Source organism: Rhinolophus sinicus, chromosome 2 (genome assembly GCF_057876585.1).
Source record: "Rhinolophus sinicus isolate RSI-liver-muscle chromosome 2, RSI-T2T, whole genome shotgun sequence".
NCBI lineage: Eukaryota > Metazoa > Chordata > Mammalia > Chiroptera > Rhinolophidae > Rhinolophus > Rhinolophus sinicus.
Window position 1 is genome coordinate 61,736,594 of NC_142502.1, and position 23,979 is coordinate 61,760,572.

Below are 23,979 nucleotides of genomic sequence, written 5' to 3' on the forward strand. Positions count from 1 at the left end.
TATCTCCAAAGATAGTCACATTTGAGGTCCTGGGGGTTAGGACTTTAATATGAATTTGGGGGCACAGTCAGCCCATAACATTGCCTGTGGCAGGCTGGCAGCACCTTTGGATTATAGGTACCTCTGGGTATTCAGGAAGGCAGCATGTTGCTGGAGAAAGAACGTGGGCTTTGGAGCTCGTTAGGCCAGGGTTCAAGTCCTGTCTTCAAGTCCACACTTTAGCTGAATGGACTTCAGAAAGTGACAGACCTCTCTGAGCCTCTCTGAGCAGTTACAAATAAGTGCTTCTGGAGTTGTGCGGATTAAAAGAACATCTACCAAGTACCAGGTACAGGATAGGAGTTCAGTATGTATTGTATTTATAGGAAATTTTACTTCAGATCATTTAAAATTCATAGTATAAATCACTGCACATAGTTGGCACTTAGTAAGTGCTTTTTTGCTTGATTATAAAACCCTAAGTAAAAAAAGAATAACTATTTTTACTCAAGTTGTTTATTATCAAGGGATATGAAATCCCATGTGTTTTTATTTTCTAATTTTCCGTGCATCTTGATCACTTTCATTGAGAATTTACCAAATGCTAGGGCCAATGGTAGTTACCCAGGATATGAAAATGAATGACACCTGGTCCTCAGTTCCCAAAATGTCCTCGCGTTTTGGGTAATTTTAACATATTAATAAGCGCTTGGGATTTCCATATTTTCTCCTTTGTTTTCCCCTCAGGTGAAGTAATTTCCTCTGTGAGTGAGCTGCAGAGCTTAAAGGTGGAGCCCTCTGCAGAGAAGGAGAAGCAGCAGTCAGAAGCCAAGCACATTCTCATGCGGAAGCAGCGAGCCTTAGCAGACCTCTTTAAACACCTTGCAAAAACTGGTAAGGTTCTCGCTTGAAGCCTGATGAAGTATAATCACTAGCTTTTAGGGAGAAAAACAACATGGGTGAATTGGAGTTATTCTCTAGAGACAGTTGAGATGGTGGGAAACAAAAGTTGGCATGTACGGTTTTGAAATGCCGTTCTAAGAGTTCCAGCCATACATAACAAAAATCCTATGATGAACCATTTGTGAGTCCCAAATGTTTTCACACTTTTGTAATGAAGTTTCTCAGAAATCATGTTTTTTTCATTTTCAACACCATATGTTGTACAACACCCACCCTTCCAACATAGCTTAGAGTGCCACGCTCCTCAAACCTGGATGCATGTGCGAATCACTGGGGAATCTTGTTAAAGTGCAGAAGTAGAATTTGGTGGGTGAGGGGCAGGGCCTGAGCATCTGCTTTCTAACAAGCTCCTGCGTGTTGCTCTTCTGAGGACTCTGAGTATCAATGGCATAGAGGCGGGGGGTGAGGGGACAGCACATCCATTCTTTCCTGAGTTTCTTTACTTAAACACATGGTATTTATTTCCTAGGTTTGTCATATCGTAAAGGTCTTGCCTGGGCCCGTTCGAAAAACCCTCAGGAGATGCTTCATCTTCGTCCGTTAGATCTCCGGAGCGCGTTGTCTATAGTTAGCAGCACTCAGGAGGCTGATTCTAGGTTTGTTTCTTTAATTATAAATGGAGCCAGGCCTTGAAACCTCCCTGTCCACATGTGCTAAAACGGGGATAGCAATACCTCTCTCTTAGCATTGCTATAAAGATAACATTTAGAAAAGTGCCTGGGTCGGGATCTGGCATGTGATGAGCAGTCAGTAAGTGTTAATTTTCTTCTTTTCCTTTCTCTTTCCTCCTGTATTCACCTTTTCCATTATTTTTTTGGTCCTTGATTTTCCTGAGGTCTTCTTGTTTGATTTGAATGCACAAATGAAAATCTGCAAGAGAATAGCCACATTTTTAGCTGTTTCACATATATAAATCTCTTATAAGTTCTAATACATTCTTGTATTTGAGAGCCTGTAAACTTTGAGATAGCGCTACCTCTGTGTTAACTACAGCAGAGGCTGTAAGTGATGATACGCATGAACTGGGTATGACATACGTTTGTGTTTCGTTTGCTCAGTTGCCTTCTCAGTGCTTTACGTTTGAATTCAACACAACATTATAAAAAGTAGAAATTTTACATAAAAATTCTGGATTTTCAGTTTTTTTCGGGGAAATTTGGCCAGGTGGGCTTGCTTTCCCATGTGGTCAAAAGTTGACTATAGGTCCTTCCTTTTGACTTGCTCTCCAGTTCACTATGATCTGTAACAATCTGTGTTCTCCCACATCGAGGTCAGCTGTCATTGCTATGTATGATTTTGTGCTTGGCTGTCCTTAATCATTTATGTTATCTGCTTGGTCCCTATAGGCGTCAGAATTTATGACCCCTAGTTTCCACTGCCAAGATAGTTATAATGTTCTCATTAAGGAAACCATATTATCATCATCATTTATTTCCCCGCTGTACTTCCAGTGCTAAGTACGTAACACATCCTTTGCATAAAAGACTGATGAGTGCCTGACTGAATGAGTCCTCACAGAGATAAATCTGTTCAGACTCTTAGCTTCTGGTTGTACCAATCCTGAGTCTTTCGGATTTGGGGTAGGAGATGGTGGTTTTAATTAAGTAAATCATGATTGATTTCTTTTTCAGGCTGCTTACAGAAATCTCGTCTTCGTGGGATGGGTGCCAGAAGTATTTTTACCGCTGTCTTGCACGGCACACCAGACTTAGTGCAGCCTTAGCTGCTCCTGCCAAGGTAAAATGATAGACCCTCAGAATTGCAGGGCGCGGGGAAAGTTCTGGTTCTGTTCCTCCCAGGGCAGTGTTCTCAGACCTTGTCAAATAATAATAGTCCATTACTGGAAGTGACTAGCTTCTTGTAGAACATCATTACACTTACAAGACAGATCAGTATAATTTTGTGCTTAATCATTAGAGAGCATCTTGTAATAAATTGTTACTCACATTTGCCAGCAGGCAAATAAGCAAAATTATGGGAGACAAACCTCAAATTGAGAATGCCATCTTCAGATCTTTTTCTCCTTGTGAATTGGGGGAAAAACCACTAATGTCCAATTTTGGTGTTAAGCCTAGTTCCTATTCATGGAATATCAGTGATCTGTAGAAGCATAATTTGAGAAGCACTGCTCAAAAAGCACTCTAGAGTGCAGCACATCCCAACCTTATCTAAGCAAGGGACTCTTACCCCAGACAGTATGGGAGGAAATCGCTTTCTAGTGGCACCTATAAGGGTGGTAGTGTTTGCCAGCAACACCTTCTGCATGCTCTCCTTCCCCCTGCCAGGAGATGGGCGTGGGCAACATTGAGCGGTGTAAAGGGTTCTCTGCGCATTTGATGAAGGTGCTTATCCGACAGCGGCGCTCCCTGACCACACTGACTGAGCAGTGGATCCTCCTCAGGTACCAGCTGACTAGTTGGGTTTGTGGCATGAACTAGGAAGGGTGGCATGGGTCAGCGCAGAGTTGCTGCGTGTGTTGCTATCAATTGTGAAATGAAATTTGAGGCTCAAAGAGCCCAGTGGGGTTTCTCTTGGTTTTTTGTATTGGGCCTCTCTCTGCCCCCTGGTTCTGATAACACCTCGTAGGAGAACGGGGACTGGGGATCGCATTCAGGGCTGAGTCAGACGGTAAATATCGCCATGGCTGAATGACACCTGGGTCTAGAATGAGGGCATATGTGGTTGACAGCCCATGTGGGCTGAGAGGGTGGTGTTCATGGTATCGGGGTGTCCCAGTCTCTGGGCACAGGTCGGATTTGAGTCTGCTTCAGTGTGTTGGGCTTTTTGGACCACAGAGTTGCAATTTGCTGAGCCATACGTGGATGGTCCTCATCGGAAATGGATGTTTAAAAGGTGAGGACAGTTAGGAAGCCCATCATCATCTGTTAAGTGTTAGGACGTAGTATTCCCAGGCTAATAACTTCACTTTAGCTAGTTTCTGCTGCACTCGTAGGGTTTATCTAGCAAAGTGTACTACATTTACTAGATTTTTTTTTTTTAAAGTAATGGTTAGAGCCACTACGTATGTTAGATGTGAGAGGGCTGTAGGGGGGCAGGTGATAAGCAGCGAGTTTTGATACTTCTCCTGAAAAGACAAGGATATGTTTAAGTACGTTGGGAGGCATTTTAATAGACTTCTTACCTGTCTCTTCTTGATTATGTGAAAAAGCCTATACTTGGTTCAGAAATGTTCAAATCTGCTGTTGAAAACAACATGGTGACACAGGTTAAAGTGCCATGTGTTTTCCCCCGTGGCTTTCTCTGCATAGGAACCTCCTCAGCTGTGTGCAGGAGATTGATGGCAGGCTGACGGAGCCTCTGCGCTACCCCGTGGCCTTTCCCCCTCAGGATGGGGTGCAGCAGTGGATGGAGAGGCTGCAGCACCTGGCCATGCAGAGTCAGATCCTGCTGGAGCAGCTCTCCTGGTTCCTCCAGTGCTGCCCCAGTGCTGGGCCAGCTCCAGGCCAAGGGCACGCCCAGGCGCAGAGTCAGCCTTCTGTCCCCTGTCCAGAAGGACCAGAGCTCAGCAACGGACAGCTTTCCGGAGCAGCGCCGGATCTCATCCCATCAGATCTGAGCTACCCATCCCCAGTACCTAGAAGTCAGCTGCCCTCTGGTTGCCGGATGCGGAAACATGACCAACTCTGGCAACAGTCAACTTCAAGATTAACAGAAATGCTGAATACCATTAAAACAATGAAAGCTGATGTCGACAGGATTAGGCAGCAGTCTTGTGAGACTCTCTTTCATTCTTGGTGAGTATGCCTATGCCTTTACTCTTCTCTGGGTGCCTGAGAACTTGTTCAGAGTTTAGTAATGCGGTAAAATTATGAAAGGGCTATGCTTCAGTCCTCTGTTTTTTCAGTGGATCTGCATAGTGCTTTGTGGCATATGTCTAGCTGTAAATCTTCAGATACAACGAGTTTTGCCCTGCTTACATTTTAGTGGTTGGGGGGTGTGTGGTGTGTGTGTGTGTGTGTGTGTGTATGTATATGTATGTATATGTGTGAACCCCTTCCTTTCAATGTTGTGGCATTTCTATTGTTGCAGGAAAGATTTTGAAGTTTGCTCTTCTGGGCTGAGTTGCCTGTCCCAGGTGTCAGCTCATTTGCAAGGCCTAGAGTCCTTGTTCATTCTTCCAGGGATGGAGTTTGAGCAAACAGACCAACAAATGGCATTAGTTGAGAGCCTGCAATATGTCAGAGGAGAAATTAATAAAGCCACAGATGACTTTGCTACCTGGAAGACACACCTACTCATGTCAGGCAGCCAAGGAGGTAAGTACTTTTCAGTATGGGAGTGAAAGCCCAGTGTAGGAACGATGTCCTGTGGGTGAAGTCCAGATAATCTTAAAGACACCTCCTCTTTTGTTCTAGACCTATCTATCCAGGGTTCTAAGGCAGACAGGTGTGGTTGGAACCCACAGCTCTTAACTTTTTTACCTTATTTGTTTGAGTCCCTTGCCTGCGGTTGTCATGTCACTTTCTTTGTAACACGTGTAGGGAGACACCACAGGCTGTCTCGGCTGTTACAGCCAGTTCTCCCTTCACTGGAAAGCTGAGGGTGATATTTGAATGAAGTTGTGTTTATACACAACATGTTAATTATTATTTTCATATTTTTGGCATTCTTATAGCAAAATTGATTTAATACAAGGCGATAAATGTATAGGTTTATCTCGGACTATGTCTCATTCAGCTTTGTATCCAGCTCAGCTGGGCAGTATCTCACCCACAGTGGGTACTTACAGGTGGCCGTTCATAACAAATGAGAGTGGCTGATGATTTCCAGAGGCACTGAAGCAAATGCTCAGGGTTTTTGTTTGTTTTGTACCATGTTACTTTCTAGGAAACCAAATGTTGGATGAAGGGTTTGTGGAAGATTTTGCAGAGCAAATGGAAACTGCCATCCGGGCCATCCTTTTTGCCATCCAGAACTTAGTAGAAAGAGATCATAAAAAGACAGAGGAGAACACTGACCAGACCAGCCCACACGAAGATGATGGTATGTCTGAAATTAGGCATAACTTAGTTTCATGCTTGACTTAATGTTTTTATTTGATGATTTATTTTTGTGACTAAATACTTAAGGACTGATGTTAGAAATGGTGACTGGATGCATGCAGATGAAAAGGATTTATTTTCTGTTATTCATCATGCTGTTCTTTTCTGTGAATGAAAGAGGCAGCCGGCTTTGAGAGACTGCACTCAGGACATCTAACAAAGCTCTTAGAGGAGGACTTCTGGGCCGATGTGAGCACTTTGCGTGTGCAGAAAATCATTTCTGCTATCTCTGAGCTGTTGGAGAGGCTGAAATCGTACGGTGAGGATGGCACAGCTGCAAAGCACACGGTAACCAACGGTTCTTTACAAGTTTCTCGCTGTGGGGAGTAGGCTGAGCAAAGACAGTGGGTTGCACATCGCTCCATGTGGCAGAATCACTTGAGAATTTGATCTCTTTATGCATGTACATATCATTAACAAACTTTGAAAAGCCTTGTTAGGGCTCGTTAGCTAATAGTTACAGTTGTAAGATGCACACGTGAAAAAATGCTAGCAATCCAGAAAATCCATTATTTGGGGATTCTTTCATCTCCTGCCTACATACTCCTGGGTATTTGATGTCAATGGTGGACATTGCTGCCATCAGCTAATGCTTAATGGCTGCACTTTGCAAATACCACCCCTTTCACAATAAGCCAGCAGAGGAAGAAGGTGTCATCTCCATAATAAGCCCTGAGAAACAATTTATTTTGTAGGGCATTGTATGTTATGCTGTAGCATTGCTTCCAGTGCCAACTTCGATTCCCCCAAAAATTTGTTTTTAAACATTTCATTTTTTTAAAAAACCACAACCTTGTTAATTAAGTAAAACTTCAGTGGTTGAGAATTTAAAGTGTACTTTTGTGAGGGTTTGTGTGAATAAGGAGGAAATCTCAGTGAGCAGGTGTGTGTGTGAATGTATTAAAATACACAAAAACACCAGTACATTTAGTGCACTCACAGTATTGTACAGCCATCACTGCTGCCTAGTTCCAGAACATTTTCCTGGCTGTTTTATCACCGCACAGGAAAGCGGCTGGTCCCCACTACGCAGTGTGAGCAGGCCTTCTCATGTGCTTTGCCCCCAGCTCTTCATCCAGTCCTGCTGCTTGTTGGTGCGCCTGGTGCCCATGCTCTCCAGGTACTCGGACCTCGTCCTCTTCTTCCTGACCATGTCTTTGGCAACTCACCGTAGCACTGCGAAGCTGCTCTCTGTGCTTACTCAGGTCTTCACAGAGCTCGCCCAGAAGGTAAGGGCTGTGCACGTGGTGCACTGTGGGGCAGCTGGTCCATTCTGTACCCAGTAGTGTCCAGTGTGATGGGCTTTTATTTTGGACCTTCACAAATAGCAGGAGGTGATTTGCTCTGCCTGTGGATTTTTTAGGGCTTCGTTTGGCACCCTTTTACTAAGCCTGTTTCTACCAAAGTCTTAGAGCCTGCAGGTCCCCCACTGGTGAGCTCCCTAGACTCCAGAGGCTGTCTAAAGGTGGCTTCTGTCTCTTCACACCCTTCTCTCCCGGTCCCCAATTCAAGCTAGACTTACAGGATAGGTGACTCCTTAAGGCTATTTTTCTTTAAATCATTTAATGTAATTATGATGAAATGGTGATGGGGCTGTTAGGTCTGTTAGTATTAGGTGGGGCATTTTTCTTCAGTGAGGACGTTATTCATTCGTTCAGCCCGTGTACCCGGTACTGTGAAAAGCACTGAATTTTAGAGGTTGTAAACTCTACCCATGAAATTCAGGAGCTGGAGATAGTCAAATCTAACAGACCCAACGTGCTGTGGTAAGTCTAATTAATCATGGAGTATCCAGTTCTCGGACTCTTGAGTTTGTCACTTAACCTCTCTGAACCTCAGTTTCATTTGTGTAAAATGAGATCTGCCTACACTCCTTAGCATTTTTGTGAGACCCTCCTTCAATTGAACATATAGTTTTGTTTCATTTCCTTAGTATTCCAAGATTTTCTCCAAATCTAAGTACAATGCAGATAAGATTCACTTGCGGAAGATGGGAATTCACAAACTGAAGGTGGGGTCTAGGCTTCTTGTAAGAGAGTTCTTAGTTCTAAGTATCTGGAATACTGGAAAGGGTTAAAAAAATGGGAGGCAAACCCATGCCTTGTATCTAGAGGATAAATGTGTATATTTGTTGAGTAATAAGTAAATGGGTGCATCTCAGATTTGCCCCCTCTATCTGATGGGTGCATCCCATCCCTTCTTGGTGGAAACGTTGTATTGCAAGACAGTGATAGGGCAGTGTATGGTGAGGGTGCACTGAGATTTGAGTCAGCTATTTGTCCACTTGCAGCATTGCTCTGGTCTGACAGGTTCTAGAATGATTTGGGCCTGTCTGCCTTGTGTGTGTGTTCAGGTGAGGTGTGAGGTTAGAAGTGGTTCTGATTGATACAAGCAAAGCGCTGAGAGCCCATTGGCTGCCACAGCTGCAGCTGTAGTCATGGCCCTCCGGGGCATCCGAATCTCCTTCCTGTGGGGTCTCATTCTGCCTATAGCTAAACATATTTCTTTTAAAATAATGTAGTTCAATGGTAAAATTAGATAAGTTAACTGAAATGTGTTTTTCAGTGAACTTTTTAAGAAGATATGTCCTGAAAGTAAGTTTGCCTTTCTTTTTTTTAAGTATCCAAATTACGTATATTCATATCGTTTCTGAGTAGTGTTGAGGGAACTTGAAAGTAGGTTAGACATGGTGTTAAGATAGTAGATCTAGGTTGTAATTACAGCACTTAATCCAGAAAGCTATTTCCTTGTAACTAAGTCACAGCTAGTGTTTGCCGGTTTTTAATTGGATTTTAATTCCTTGTTGGTTAGCAGCTTATTTTTAACTTATTTTTAGTATGTTTTTGTCTTCAGATTGACAGATATCTTGATAGCTTGTATATTCAATTTATGATTGAGAGCCACTGTTTTCTTCTACGTTTTTTATTCATTTTTGTCCCATACACTAGTAGTTGATTTTGCTTTTCGACTATTTGCCAACATGACACAATTTTGTTAACACTTCCCGGACATGACTAAGGTCTGACCTTATTCTCCACTCGAGACCCCATGCCCAGTGCCGGGTTGCCCCGTGCCTTGGCAGCAAACAGCTGAGACCAGATGTGGCATGTTCCGTAAGAGTGGCAGGTTTACTTCAAGAGTTGAGGGGAAGGCATATATTTTTTTTTAAACTTTTATTTTAAGTATGCTTTCCCAGGACCTATCAGCTCCAACTCAAGTAGTTGTTTCAATCTAGTTGTGGAGGGCACAGCTCACAGTGGCCCATGTGGGGATTGACCCAGCGACATTATTGTTAAGAGCACCGAGCTCTAACCAACTGAGCTAACTGGCTGCCCCAGCATATTTTTTATATGTAAGAAAATTAACATTTTATTTGAGGAGCATCACACAAAATTCTCTTCAATTTTGAAAGTGAAAATGAAATCTCCCACTTTAGTATATGCTTCAAGTTGCTGTGCTTCCAGGGTTACTTGTCTTTTCTCTCTCCTCTCTCTCCTCTCAGGCTAACTAATTTGAGAAGTAAAAAGTAAAGAAGGACAAACCCCTTTGGGATTTAGACACTGAGAGGTCCTTCTCTTCTTCAATGACTTGTTCCTAAATACTCTCCCTACTATACTTCAAAGTTTTGTCTTGGCAAAGTGGCAAATTACCAAACATCAAAGGTCTCTACAAAGTCAAAACTTCATATGTTAAATCTGATGTCAAGCTTTGAAACTGCATAATAACTGTTATCACTAAGGAAGAAAAGAATGTCAAAGGTCCTCTTGTACTTCCTTCCCATCAGGTTTAAAATACTGAGCTAGAAAAAGAATTAAGCATTTGTTAAAAAAATTTTTTTCTGTAGTAGGACTGGAAATCCCTTTTTTTATTGCTTTTGTGCCTAACTGTTCACTCTTTATTTTCAAGGGATTTTGCCTACCCAAAGAATTTATGGAAGATGCAGCAGGAGAGGGAGCAACTGAGTTCCATGACTATGAGGGAGGTGGGATTGGAGAAGGTGAGGGTGTGAAGGATGTGAGTGACCAGATAGAAAATGAAGAACAGGTACGTTTTCACATGCCTGAAGTATGTGTACAGTGTACAGAAGCTCGCGCCATTTCCCCTTTCTTATCAGTATTTAAATTACACACATAAATGTCAGTGGTTTTCAAACTGATCTGTGGAACCCTAAGAATACTGGAGTGTGAGGAGTGGATGTAAATAAAAACTTAAAGACCGCAGAAAGGAACTTTGCAACATAGCCATTGGTTATGGCTATAATTTGAGAGGGAAATGATTTAAAAAATTTTAATTTTAAGTGGGGAGATTTTTGCTGATGATTTTCTAGAGTATTTTTGGTAGTGATTGATTTAAGATTAAAAACTTTTAAGTCATAATTGTATTAAATAATAATGCCAATGTTATTAACAGGTTTTATTGCAGTGTGTCTTTAAAGCATGGTGAAAATTTTAATGTTTTCTTTTTTTTATTGGAATCAAGAATACTTTTGAAGTATTCAGATACTTTGGACTAAGACTGTTGTGTTGCTTTTTAAAATGCCTATCTCATTTGGGAGTGAGTTTTTTTTTTTTTTTTTTGTATACATACTATTGTTAGTCATTTATACTAACCAACTTAACTTGAAGAAATAAGAGGTAATGGGATTTTTTAAAATCACTTACATTGTAAGCTTAAAGCAGACCATGAATTTCTATTTAAGGTATGGTTATAGCTATTAAAAATAAAGGAACAAGCCAATTCAAACCTCCCGTCTCTATGAAGGGAAAATTGGAAATAAATGAAAAAAACAAAAGAGCACTGCTAGTGTTTATGTGGTAGAGATCTTTCTAATATGTAGTAGGTAGCATATCTATCTATATATATTTATTATCTCAGCTTTTCTGTAATTTCCCAAATTTAAGTTAATCAGCATGCAGTACTTTTCTAACGGAAAAAAAATAAAGTTAAAAGGTAAACCTTATAGAAAAAGTACAACCAATGCAAAAACCATTAAGAGGGATGAAAAGCTATCAGAACAATGTGACAGTATTAAATGATGTGTATTTATAGAAATGCTAATAAGGGTCAAGAGAATATGCAGAGCAATACGATAAATAAATTAAACAGAATGAGGTATATTTATATGTATCGACATGAAAATATATCTAAGAGAGGTTACAAGTTAAAAAAGAAAAAGTAAATTGCAAAACAGTTGGTAAGGCATGATTCTTTTTTTGTTTAAAACGATGTTGGGAGGCAGGTATTAATACATAACATCTATGTTACTATTCATGGTGTGCTTATAGATAAAAACATGCACCAGAATGTCACTGGTGGTAATTCTTTGGGAGTTTTGGAAGATGGTGGTGCCATGAGAAATTGACTCTTTCTGTTGAGTTTAGATTTCTTTTTATAAGATTTTATCACTTTTGTATATTAAAAAATGACTTAAAATTCAACCATAATGAAAGAGATAACAGGCATGAATCTTTTGCCCCAAATATCACATAGAGTTTATAAGAATATGTAGTTTAAGGAATAGTAAACAAAATTACATTCACAGAGGGTTACTATCTATGAGATCAAAGTGACAAAAATACATATTAAAGATACGGACAGTATAGTAAGATTGATGATATCTTTTATCCTACAGACAGAGAATACATATTCTTTTTAAATGCGGATTTTTTTAAACAATTCACATGAAGAAAACCTCAGCAAAATTCTATATTCTATAATCACAAATGCATTAAAACTGGAAATTAACTACGGAAATATTAAAGCAAACCAGAAATTGTCATGTGTGGTTATCTCTATTGGTTCTCCTTTTTATCCCCCCAGAGATAACTTTATAGCATTAACCTTGGCATTGATGTATTTATAGTCTATTTAGAGCTGAATAAACATTAGTTAAGCTACCTCTTTTTTTTTCTTTTTAATTTAGGCAGAAGATACATTTCAGACGGGTCAAGAAAAGGATAAAGAGGATCCTGACTCAAAATCCGACATTAAGGGCGAGGATAATGCCATTGAGATGTCAGAAGACTTTGATGGGAAAATGCATGACGGGGAGCTTGAAGAACAAGGTTTGAGATTATCGCTGCATTCTTCTTTTTGAAAAATAAGCACTTTATCCAGGAAATTACATGTTCCCAGTTAGGAGCCTGTTGTCAACATTAATATTATACATGTGCCATCACCATCTCCACCAAGGTAGGAGTCTGTCGTCAGTTTTGGAGATTCTTCTGTGAGTAAACTGAGGCACTGCCTGATGCTCCGCTGCCTCGTGTGCTCAAGGCCGTGAGTGGGAGGTGCCCTTCAGGGAAGTGCCGAAGACCAAGAACATGGTCACACACACAGCTTGGCCTCAGCTCAAAAGTAAATTGTTCAGGGTGCTTTTAAAAAAATAACTGCTTTTTCCAAATTACAAAAATAGTAGACATTTGTTGTAGACGATTTGGAACAAAAATGCGGGAACGAAATAGGTACCTGTTAGGCCTGCCACCCAAACCATTTAATAAATTTTGGTTTATTTCTTTCCATTTGTTGCCTACATATGCTGGGGGTCCCAAAAAATGTATACACATGATTTGTATTCATCTTTTATTATCGGTATATATTGAGTATTACAATTTTAATACAGTTTTTTTCCTTTCTTCAAATGTGTGTACATTGTTTTGGCACCCTCTGTATATGTACGCGTATATTCATAGACCATAAACAGTTCTATCATCGCTTTTTTTGTTTAACATATTATGAGCATTGCCCTTGTCATTAAAAAATGAGAATAAGATTTTTTTACAGCACATCATCATCTGTCATATATTTGTACCATAATTAAGCTATTGCTCTAAAATTTCTGTCCAAAGCTTAATTTGAGATACAGTGTCTTATTCTAAGCAAAATTCTTGCAGAAGTGAGAGCTGATTTCAGAGCAGAAGTGTGTGCACTTGCCTAAGCAGCATAAGGATACAGCGTTCAGCACAGCAGACGTTGAGCAAAGACAGTGGCAGGGAGATTCTAATTGAGTGTGCTGTACACAGGATTGTAGCTGTTGGATAGTCACAGAAGTGTCGTATGTTGGGGATGGGGGTGGGACCTTGGAAATCACGTTGTCCGACTCTGACATTTCACAGATAAGGAACAACCCGTGGGGTTGCTGAGTCCCATCCTGATAGTTGTACCCTCACCATTCTAATGTCCTGTTCACATAACACGTTACTGACTTCCTTGTTCTTTCAAACAGTTTGCAAAACACAGTAGGACTACTTCAGCAGACCCAAAGGCAGCTGCCAGCCAGTAGAGTAGTGTTCTGTAGGAGCGGGCAGCCCGCCCTGGTTGTGGGCCCGTCTCTCCTACACACACAAGACCAGGTGAGTTTGGGGATCTGCTTAACTAAGCTCAGGGCCTTCCCTTTCAGAAGAGGATGATGAGAAATCAGATAGTGAGAGCGCAGACCTGGACAAACAGATGGGCGATCTGAACGGTGAGGAAGCTGACAAACTAGATGAGAGGCTCTGGGGTGATGATGAGGAGGAGGAGGAGGAGGATGAAGAAGACAGTACAACTGAAGAAACGGGCCCAGGAATGGATGAGGTAATTTAAAAGATTTCCTCGTCCCATGGTCCCTAGGTTGAGAGGGGCAGTCGTCCCACCAACCACCACTTTTCTGTCTTTGTTTTCCTTCTTCTCTTTCTGCCATCTCTTTTTCCTTTTTTCTCTCCTCTATATCTTACTGACTGATTCAGACCTAAAAGTGTAGCTTGACCCGAGCCATCCCACGTGTTATGGAGGAGGGACGTTACGGAGGCTCTGATTCTGCTTTTGATCACTGAACTGCTCCAGCTCCCTGCGTAGGAGAACTCGTAGGCTAGGGTGACACTGCAGCTGCACAGCGTCACCCACCCTGGTGTTCACACACCTGCCATTACTACTGCAATCTGGACAGACCCAGACTGTTCTCTCCAGGTTATGGACGATGCCCCATCAGCTGGATACTCCCGGGGGATAGGCCCAGCAGGCAGTTATACATGTCCAAGGGCTCTGCTAGGGAGAGTCACCCTGTGTGAAAGCAGTTTCTTAGATTGCTTTCATCTTGCTTTCGTGATGATTTCGCACTTTTCCTGCCTGTGACATTTAGGAAGACTGTGGACTTGTTGCTAAAGATGACAACTTGGATTCTGGGAAGTCAAACAGAGATAAAAACCAGCAAGATAAGAAGGAAGAAAAGGAAGAAGCAGAAGCTGATGATGATGGACAAGGCCAAGACAAAATTAATGAACAAATAGACGAGGTACTGAGGATTCAGAACTGATCCCTGTCCTGATTCAAGGCCAGGGCACTGTACTACACAGCTCTTAGCGGGTCTCGCGCATGTTTTGCCTATTCAGTTGTTTTTCCATTGTCTTGTAAAAGAACATGTAACAGAACCTCTTAATAGGACATAAAATAGCTGTTAGTTACCAGTGAGGTAGTCTTCATGCTGTGTGGGCTCATGCTGAAGTTTGAAAACTAAACTTCTCATAAACTTCAGTTCCTTCTTTGAGAGTAACACAGGACTTTTCACCACAAGTGGAGAAGCTACACAGAAAATGAAGTTTGAAATCCTAACATGAAAATTCTAAAAATGTTAGTAAAATTCTAATGTGTGGTAGTGATTTTAGGGCAGAGACATTGTATTCTTTCAGCTAACTAAGAGCTAATTGTGTGTGAATGCTACTTTTTAAAAAAGTTTTACATTTTTATTATTTTCCTGTTCTCTTCACTGTTCAGAGGGAATATGATGAGAATGAGGTAGACCCTTACCATGGCAATCAGGAAACGCTGCCAGAACCCGAGGCCTTGGACCTTCCAGATGATTTGAACTTAGACAGTGAAGACAAGAATGGTGATGAAGACACAGACCATGAAGAAGGAGAAGGTATGTTTTTCGAAACCTAAAGACCAGTTGGAAATCATTGGAAATGAGCACTAACTGATTTCTCTTCAGGCCAATGTCATGGCCAGGTCATTAATTATGTCTGCTCAGCTCAATTCCAGTTTGCGAAAATTATTTGCTGTTTCTTTATAGTGTTTCTCATCTGAGTAGATGTAAAGCTTGTAAAGCAGCAGGTCTCTCTCACTACTGTCATTTCTAGTTCTGTGCTTAACGCTGCTGTGTGTGGGTGGGGCTTCATCGCGTACGGCTCCATCTCCCCACAGCCATCCATCACTGTGTGGCCCATCTCATGGGTTGATGTAAATACTTCCCAGTGGGGTATACCCAGGCTTCTCATGTAGCCCAGTGACAGCTTTTTTTAGGGAGATGATTGTTTCTGTTATTGTTTTGCTTATGTATTTATTTAGCCTGAAATAAAAAGTTATACTAGGGAATGAAATTGAATAATCTCAAGAGAAACCAATCACAAGGCACATGACAATAATCTGGTGCTTTTTTCATCCATTGTTCAATCTGGGTGACTGCACTCGAGAGTCGTCTGGTTTTAGTTGGAAGCGTTGAGGAGAAGGTGCTATTGTAATAGTGGGCCTCCACCATGGCGGGTAACCAGACAGAAAGATGGGAGCTAGCCTCACTCTGCTTCTTAATCAATCAGCGACATATTTGGTAAAGCTTAGAAAAATTTGAAAATACCTTTTCGGAACAAAAATAGCAAATTGCAAAAGAAAAGGTATTATTTATGTAAAAATTTAATACACGAAACAATACCATATATTTATGGGTATGTCAAATGTACGAAAACATGGGAAGGAATAACATATAGCTTCAGGCTATGATGACATCTAAGGAAGTAGGAAGATAGTTGTATGCAGAACCATTTATTTTTAAAAAACAAGTGACAGATGTTTGATATAAATGTGAGTATATGGTTCTCATAAATTTAAAATCCATTCTCCATTTAAAGTTTTGGTAATTAGAAATAAATTTGTGAACTTGCTACTTAATTATTAGGTTGGTGCAAAAGTAATTGCGGTTTTTGCAATTTTTTTTCTTTTTAGCCTTTTAAACCGCAATTACTTTTGTACCAGCCTAATAGAACCATTTGGTTAAGGAATTGATACAGGCTTTCCTGATGCTCAGAACATTCTTCGCTCTGCGAATTTCTAGTTTACTTTTTAAGCATAGTATAAGTTGTTGCTTCTGAAGCTATTTCATTAACTTAAAATTTTAGAATATAACTTCCACTTTAAATTTCACCAGCAAACAAGCATAAAATGAAGAAAATACACTGATAGTGTAACAAGCCATATGCCTTAGAAAAACACCCAGGCTCATTTTAAGCTATTGTATGTATAAACTAAGGAGCAGTTATTTTAAAGAATTATTTGCTAACAAAGTAACTGATTTCTGAAGTGGCCACAGTATAGAAAAGCTCTTTAAATAAAACTTTTTCAAATATGGTTGTTTCCATTTGAATATGTTATATTTTCTGTGTATGATTAAAGAATGATGACCACCAATTATTCCCACTGATATTTGAAAATTAGATTGTCATTTCCTGTTGTGGTGGCTTTTAGGATTTTTTAATGGAATACATATTATTAAAAGACATACACCACCCAATCAATTGTAAGTAATACTAAGTGTAGTTTAGAACAGGGTTAGGTAAAATTTTTCTGTGAAGGGTCAGATAATAAATTAGGCTTTGCAGGCCCTAAGCTGTGACAGAGTTCACACATACTCATTTCTGCTATTACAGTGTGAAAGCAGCACAGGCCATGCAGAGTAGGTGGGGTAAACACTTAAGTAAGCGAATGGATGAGGCTGTGTCCCCATAAAACCTGATTCACAGAAGCTTGTAGATGGTCAGATTAGGCCCATGGGCCACAACTCCTGGTTCAAGAATAATAAAACAAAACACTTAGGTAACTATATCCCATCTCAAGAAATTATTGTTGGTTTCTTAAATTCTATGTTCATTTTTTTTAAATCTACCCAGAAGAGAATCCTTTGGACATTAAAGAAAAACCCCTGGACACTGAAGAAGCAGGTCATGAAGCTGAGGACGGGAATGAAGAGACTGACTCTGATCAGAATGAAGGTCAGGGTCCACATGAACCTGAGGAAGGCGCCAGTGCAGCTGACGAGGCAGAGGGGGAGGAAGAGATGGACACAGGCACCGGGGACCGAGACGAAGGAGCCGGTGAACATCCTGAAGAGAGCTCAGAGGACGAGGAGCAGCCATCTTTGGAGGATAAGGATGAGGATGCGGAAGCCTGTGAGGAAAGTGCAGACAATGGCGTCTCTGTTGACCAAGGTCTCCAGCCTCAGGTATTGTGAGGTGTCGGTTTGTCTTACATTAGAAATAATAATGAGGAGGAGGAGGAATTCTCTTATTCCCACTAGAATCTCCTTTAGGCTACTTCTCCATCACCAGGGGGCGCTGCCAAACAGCTTTCAGTTTCTCTTCCAGACCCTCTGTGGCTGACCCCCTCCGCGCAGACTCCCCCTTAGTGAGGAGTGGGGTGTCTGCTTGCTGTAGGGGTTCCCCACCTCGTGTTCTTTCCCCCAGAGCATTTAATGCTGTGTTTCATTTCCCTGCAGAAGGAGGAAAAAGAGGAAGAAGAAGGGGAGAACTCAGACACAGAAGAACAGGTGCCAGAGGCTACGGAGAGGAAGGAGCATGACGCCTGTGGGCAGACAGGGCTGGAAAATGTGCAGAGCTCACAGGCTGTGGAGCTGGCCGGGGCCGCGCCTGAGAAGGAGCAGGGCAAGGAGGTGAGGAGCCCTTGTCACCTTGGCCAGCTGCCTCTCAGAAGGGTCTCCCTGTCTGAAATCACATTTTACTTAGAAGTCGTTGCTTTACGTGTGTTGTTTATTTGCTGTTGACATCTAAAATATCTCTCATTCTGTGAGAAAACGATCGCAGATCTATTTTATATGCCATAACAATCCCCAGGATGTTTGTTGCACACTGTATTTAAGTGATGTGCTTAATGAGAAAAAGTTTTTAGACTGGTAGTTCTCTGTGGGAGAATCAGGTTCATGTTATTTTCTAGAATGCTCCCAAGGAAGGAAAAGTAGAATTCAGACTACATGCAATAATGTGCCTCTAATATAGTGCTTCCCTTTTCCTCACTATTCACCAGGTTTCTGAACATTTTAATTTAGACAGCAAAGCACTTCTTTTTTCCTTGACATAGAGTGATGTGTTCTGTATATGGCTACACTTTGGGCTGCTGGCATGCTATGACAAGAGCACTGAGTCAGAGGACCTGCTGCTACGATGATGACTCTCAAGTCCTTTAGTCTCTAAGCCCCCGTTTTCTCACCAGTAACAACTGTTTGTATACTTATGCCCTCTCCACTCCATTTATTAAGCACCCATTAGGTGCTAAGCATCCTCATTGCTTCAGCAAGTCCTCAGGATAGCCCCTGAAATAGCGGATATTATTGTTCTTAGTATTTTCTCCATTTCATATTTGAGTTAAATAACCCTCAGTAAAATTAAGTGGCAATCTTAAAGGTACACAGTTGGTTGCTGGTGAAGCCTGGTTTCTATTCGAGGTCTGTCCTGCCCTTGTACTCCTGTAGACAAAGAACTAATCAGCCGTGCAAAGCGAAGTCACCTCGCAGGGTGACAGATCTGGGTCTAGATCTTTTCTGTTTCTGCCCACGGGCCAGGCTTTAGTCATGGGTGAGTTCCAGAACAGGCAGGCAGGTGTGATTATCGGAGGTGAGAATAATGCTGAGAGAACCTGTGCACAATGCAGTGCAGGAACTAGGGGCAAGATAGCTTCCTCCCCCCTCATTCTTTTCTGCCTTGGGTTTTATAGGAACACGGGAATGGAACTGCAGATGCAAACCAGGCAGAAGGCCATGAATCCAACTTCATCGCCCGTTTGGCCTCCCAGAAACAGACCAGGAAAAACACACAGGTCTGTATGACTCTTCAACTAAACTAAAGTGAAAGCTCCATGTGGAAAAAGATGCTCTAAATGTAGTGATTTATAAAAAACCAAACCACATTCCCTGCCTTTGCGGTCCCTGTCCCTGTCCCTCCAGACATGATGGCAGCCCTGATGAGCAGACCAGGACCTTGGGGCTCTCCCAGTGGAACCCCATCAAGGGGGTTCTTCACTATGCAGGGATGCGGAGACACACAACCCCAGCCCAGCCCCGTTCCTGTTAGGGAGTCTAGGAGCCTGGTGCTGTGTGCTGCCCAGCACCAACCAGTAGTCCTCTCTGCACTGTCCATAGTCTTTTGTGTTTTAAATACAAAATTTTTTAATAGGGTGTAATTCATACACGATACAAAATTAGTATATAAACACCAATCCCCTAAAAAGCTTCCATCCTATCCCTGTCCTCAAGCCACCCAAGGAACCCTCCCCAGAGCAAATTGGTGCTAACAGTTTTGTCCTCTTTCGGAGATCTTTTTTGCATATGCAATGTGTTGCTGTATGTGTGGGTATATGTGTGTGTTTCTTTACTGCCTCACCCTTATTCAGATATAAAAGTATGTCAGAGATTATTCTGTGTATGTCTATCAAGACTTGTCCATTCTTTTTAACCGCTGCACTGAATTCCATTTTCATATGGCTGTACCTGATTTACTTACCCAGTCCCCTATGGATGGACATTGTGGTTATTTTTGTGTCTTTTTGCTATTAACAGACAAGGCTTTGATGAATTTCCTGATATTTCCAACAGAGTTTTAAGAGGAAACCTGGACAGGCCGACAACGAGCGCTCCATGGGTGATCACAACGAGCACGTACATAAAAGGCTGAGGACGGTGGACACGGACAGCCCTGCTGAGCAGGGCCCACCCCGGCCCCAGGCCCAGCTGGAGGACGCAGATGCATTTGAGCATATTAAGCAAGGGAGTGACCCTTACGATGCACAGACCTACGGTAGGTGCAGGGAAGGCATGTCCTTTGCGCGCTGAACTCTGAGAGCTTATGCTGTATGACTGTACCCGCCCGGTGTTATTACAAATGCATTTTAGGAGGGAGGGGATGGGTTTTTAAAACTACTTTCTCTCTAATAACTGTGCACAAATGCAAATTGTTTTTGGCCTATAGGTATCTGTAGCCAAGTGCAAATACTCAGGGTTTCTGGGCCTTCTGTAAGCCCATTAAATATCCTTGGTAACCATTGACCACATCTGAACGCAGCGCTGATCTCAGGGTTTCTGAGTACTGGACATTTCTTCATTGTCACCTTGAGGGGGGTCCTTGCAATGGCAAGAGCGGTGGACTTGAAATACATGTTTTCTTTATAAGTGAACAATGGAGGAAGAAAAGTCTCAGCACAAGAAGGGAGTAGTCAGTTGTCCATCAGTGTCCCCTTCTAGTTCTTGGTGACTTTTCACTGTTTCATTCCTAATAAGTAAGGTTGATAATATCTACCTATGAGGATAGTTCAAAAGCGACTACCTGTGCTGTAGATTACTTTTTTCCTCTTCTGTCCCTACTTGTTAGAAAAATAAAACAGTAATAATAATAATAATAGCTACGATGTTTTGAGCTTTTACTTTGTGCCAAACACTTTTGAGCCTTTGCTACATGGTCATGGAATCCCTCCAGTCCTCTCCTGAGCGAGGTTATCTCTGATTCATAGATGAGCACACTGAGGCCAAAGAAGTTTAGGAACTTGTCCAAGATCAGGATGCTGGATTCCCACGCTGGTCTTTCTATGCCCCATGTTATACTCTTAATGACTACGGTTTCTCCACCCATCACTTAGTAATGGGGTAATTCCATTAGCTGCTCTGATTCACATGCCCCTCCTGTTTATTCTGGTTCAGTGTCTGAAACCCAGCTCAGCATCCTACTTCTGTGGCCACATGTATAGTTACACTGTATCCTTGTAGCTTTTGTGGGAGGTAGAGAATAGGCAGTTACAGCAATAAGTCAGTAGGGCATCTTGGGCACAGACAAGCCAGCACTGTGTCCAAGCCACAGAGCTGGTCAGTGGTAGAACCAGCATCAGTAGAATCTTGGAAGGTAGAAATGACAGAAACCACACCCGCTCATGGATTACTTTGTTCTGCAAAGACTTAGCCTCTCTCTGTGTGCTTCGTTGGCAGATGTAGCCAGCATGGAGCAGCAACAATCTGCAAAAGACTCCAGCAAGGAGCAGGATCCGGAGGAGACGGAGGATGCTTTCATGGACATGGAGGAGCAGGAAGAGCTGAAAGCAGTTGACACGGAGCAGCTGAAGCCAGAGGAGGTCAAGTCCAGGCCCACGGCCAGCTCCGGTGAGCCCTACGAGGGCAGCAGGCCCCGCCCAGGCTCTCTGACTTGGAGAAGTTGCTTCTCTTGTGCTGTAGTCTAGTCTGGTCTATTATTTCCACATTCTAACCCATGCCTTAGACATTCATTTGCCCATAATAATTTCACTATCCTTTGTTTGGGAGTGGAAAGGTAGAGGAGACCTCTGAAACTTGAGTTTCAGTCAAAATCCCATCAGTCTTTTTAAAATAAAAGAAGAAAACACATAGGTCACTTACTCCAGTTGTAACAAGAAGATATATTCTTGATTATTAGAGAAATAATATTTTCAATTATATGAAAATATATAATACTAGCATAAATGCAGTATAATATTTAAATAGAATGGGGAAAATGCATGTGAGAAAACAACAAAACTCCTTACATACAGTTCCATTTCATAGTTGACCAAGTGCTATTAGTAGGCAGTTTATAAGAAAAAGTATTCAACACATTAAAAAATAACTTTAATGTAAAAAATAACTATCAGCAATGGAATAAATGCAAATACAAAAAACTTGACAGATTCAAGTTTTTTCTTCTGTTTACTTCCTGTCCTCTTGGGTATTAGAATGATTGAGTGGCCATTATGTGACAGTGGAAAAGGCATAGTTCTGGGATTAGACTTGCTTAGATTCAAACCCACACTTTGCCTTTTTATTCACTTCACAGGTTGATGCACATTATTCTTCTTTTCTTTGACTCAGTTTCCTCATCTATGAAATGGAACTATGATTTTATTTCTTTTAGTTTTTATTTTTATCAAAGTTCTACCTACACATAGTTTAAAGAATCACGCAGTTCCACGAGGCTTGTTAGCGTGAACTCTAGCGCTCATATGCCCCCCTCCCAGAAAAGCCACCTTTAACATCGGTGGGGAGGAGGAGAAGTTAATGGAAAAGAACTGGCAATGACTGACTCAAAAAGAAGAGGTGGAACCAGTATGTGGAAATGTGTTGGGCAGTGAATGAATAAAGTTTGAGTAATTGCTAGGATTGACAGGCAACCATGAAGGCTGTCTTTATGTTAATATGATACGTAAAATTCTGTCTTTATATGAAAATAGGCTTTGACGAGATGGAGATGGAGACCCAAACTGTTAAAACAGAGGAAAACCAAGATCCCAGGACAGACAAATTCCACAAGGAGACGGAGAATGACAAACCAGAGAGAAGCCGAGATTCTACCATTCATACAGCCCATCAGTTCCTTGTGGACACGATTTTCCAGGTACTAAAATGTTCACAAGTTAGTTTATGTTGGTTAAGTAGCAAGAATGTGGAATCTAAAAAACAAAACAGAAACAACCTGATAGATACAGAGAACATTTTGATGGGAGGGGGTTGGGGGATGGATGAAAAGGGGGAAGGGATTAAGATATATAAATTGCTAGTTATAAAAACAGACACAGGGATGTAAAGTACGGCACAGGGAGTATAGTCCATAATACTGTAATAACTATGTATGGTGTCAGATGGGTACTAGACTTATCAGGATGATCATTTCATAAGTTATATAAATGTCTAATCACTACGTTGTACACCTGAAACTAATATAATAGTGTGTCAACTGTAATTGGAAAATTACAAAAAAAGAAAAATGATTATTCAGAGTGAAAAAAAAAAGAATCTTTGACTTAATGCCTGCATTTAGGAAGAGCCAATTAACTGAGTTGTTTCCCTAATCGTTTGACTTAATGGCAATCTAGGTTTACCAAAGCGTATTTTAATTATTGATATCTTCATGAGAATTTGTTTTGCTGGGATGATATATAAATGTTAAAATTTCCTTTATCCATCTTGTCTCTATAAATGGGAAGTACAAGCATGGTTGTCCGGCATCTTACTGTACCATCACATTGGCTTATGTTTTACGTCTTAGGGTCATGTAGTGAGTTCATAGTGCAGGGAAGAAGGCAGCCAGTGATGGAGTTGGCACTTCCAACCCGGCTGCTTCTCATCTGTGGGTTTTTTGTTTTTTGTTTTTGTCTTAGCCCTTTTTAAAAGATGTCAGTGAGCTAAGACAGGAGCTGGAGAGACAATTGGAAATGTGGCAGCCACACGAATCTGGAAATCCAGAAGAAGTAAGTCACTGGTCTTTTCATAGTCACTGGTCTTTTCATAAACTATCTTGAGTTTTATTAAGATACAGCAAACTTAATAGGTTGTTAGCTCCAATAACCTTTGTAAAAAGGTCTGAGTATATAGAGAATAAATGTACAATCCCAAAGCCTAAGTCTGTCCATTGCTTTCTGCCTGCTTTGTCACTAGACCTGTAACTTAACTAAAACAGAGAGAAACTGACTTGTTTAAATCTTGAACTTCTGTTGCTCACTCTGTAATGGATGTAATAGATGTGACAGCAGTTGAAAAACAGGGCAGAAAGATACTGTGTCATCCTCAGACTAGGCCCCTTGGAATGTTGCCAACTGGCGTAATGTGGATCAGCCAGAAGTTTCTTTTTTAATGACTGCAACCTAAATTTACTGTATATACACATATTTCAGTTTTATGTCTGTTAACCATCATCCCCACCACATAATGTGTATTTTTGTGTGTGTGTTTTTTTAAATTAGATTTAGGTGCCCAAAACAAAGTAATAGATGTTTATCATTTATATCCTTCACACTGTGTCACCTCCCCTCCCCCCATTCACTATCCCTCTGACATCGCACACAGCCAGTACATTTCCACGGTCTCTATTCCTAATGCTGTACTCCGCTTCTTGTAAATATATATATATATATAAACTTGTAGTTGATATCATAATGTGTATTGACT

General features: G+C 41.3%; 1 protein-coding gene across 2 annotated transcripts in view; it reads left to right on the forward strand.

Annotated features, from left to right (window-relative positions):
• The window catches only part of MDN1 (midasin AAA ATPase 1), a 132,617-nt gene that overhangs the window by 101,459 nt on the left and 7,179 nt on the right, over window positions 1-23,979 (forward strand). The window contains exons 75-95 of one of the 2 annotated variants that reach the window (XM_019743250.3): window positions 727-873; window positions 1,412-1,538; window positions 2,574-2,679; window positions 3,228-3,343; window positions 4,212-4,697; window positions 4,993-5,219; window positions 5,791-5,946; window positions 6,124-6,293; window positions 7,073-7,234; window positions 9,912-10,049; window positions 11,929-12,070; window positions 13,405-13,580; window positions 14,125-14,277; window positions 14,757-14,904; window positions 16,922-17,253; window positions 17,527-17,700; window positions 18,759-18,860; window positions 19,636-19,837; window positions 21,016-21,186; window positions 22,266-22,429; window positions 23,193-23,282. In XM_019743250.3, coding sequence (XP_019598809.3) covers window positions 727-873; window positions 1,412-1,538; window positions 2,574-2,679; window positions 3,228-3,343; window positions 4,212-4,697; window positions 4,993-5,219; window positions 5,791-5,946; window positions 6,124-6,293; window positions 7,073-7,234; window positions 9,912-10,049; window positions 11,929-12,070; window positions 13,405-13,580; window positions 14,125-14,277; window positions 14,757-14,904; window positions 16,922-17,253; window positions 17,527-17,700; window positions 18,759-18,860; window positions 19,636-19,837; window positions 21,016-21,186; window positions 22,266-22,429; window positions 23,193-23,282 — 3,689 coding nt within the window. Of the gene's footprint in view, window positions 1-726; window positions 874-1,411; window positions 1,539-2,573; window positions 2,680-3,227; window positions 3,344-4,211; window positions 4,698-4,992; window positions 5,220-5,790; window positions 5,947-6,123; window positions 6,294-7,072; window positions 7,235-9,911; window positions 10,050-11,928; window positions 12,071-13,404; window positions 13,581-14,124; window positions 14,278-14,756; window positions 14,905-16,921; window positions 17,254-17,526; window positions 17,701-18,758; window positions 18,861-19,635; window positions 19,838-21,015; window positions 21,187-22,265; window positions 22,430-23,192; window positions 23,283-23,979 lie in introns of those variants that run through there. The other variant, XM_074333296.2, reaches the window with a different exon arrangement.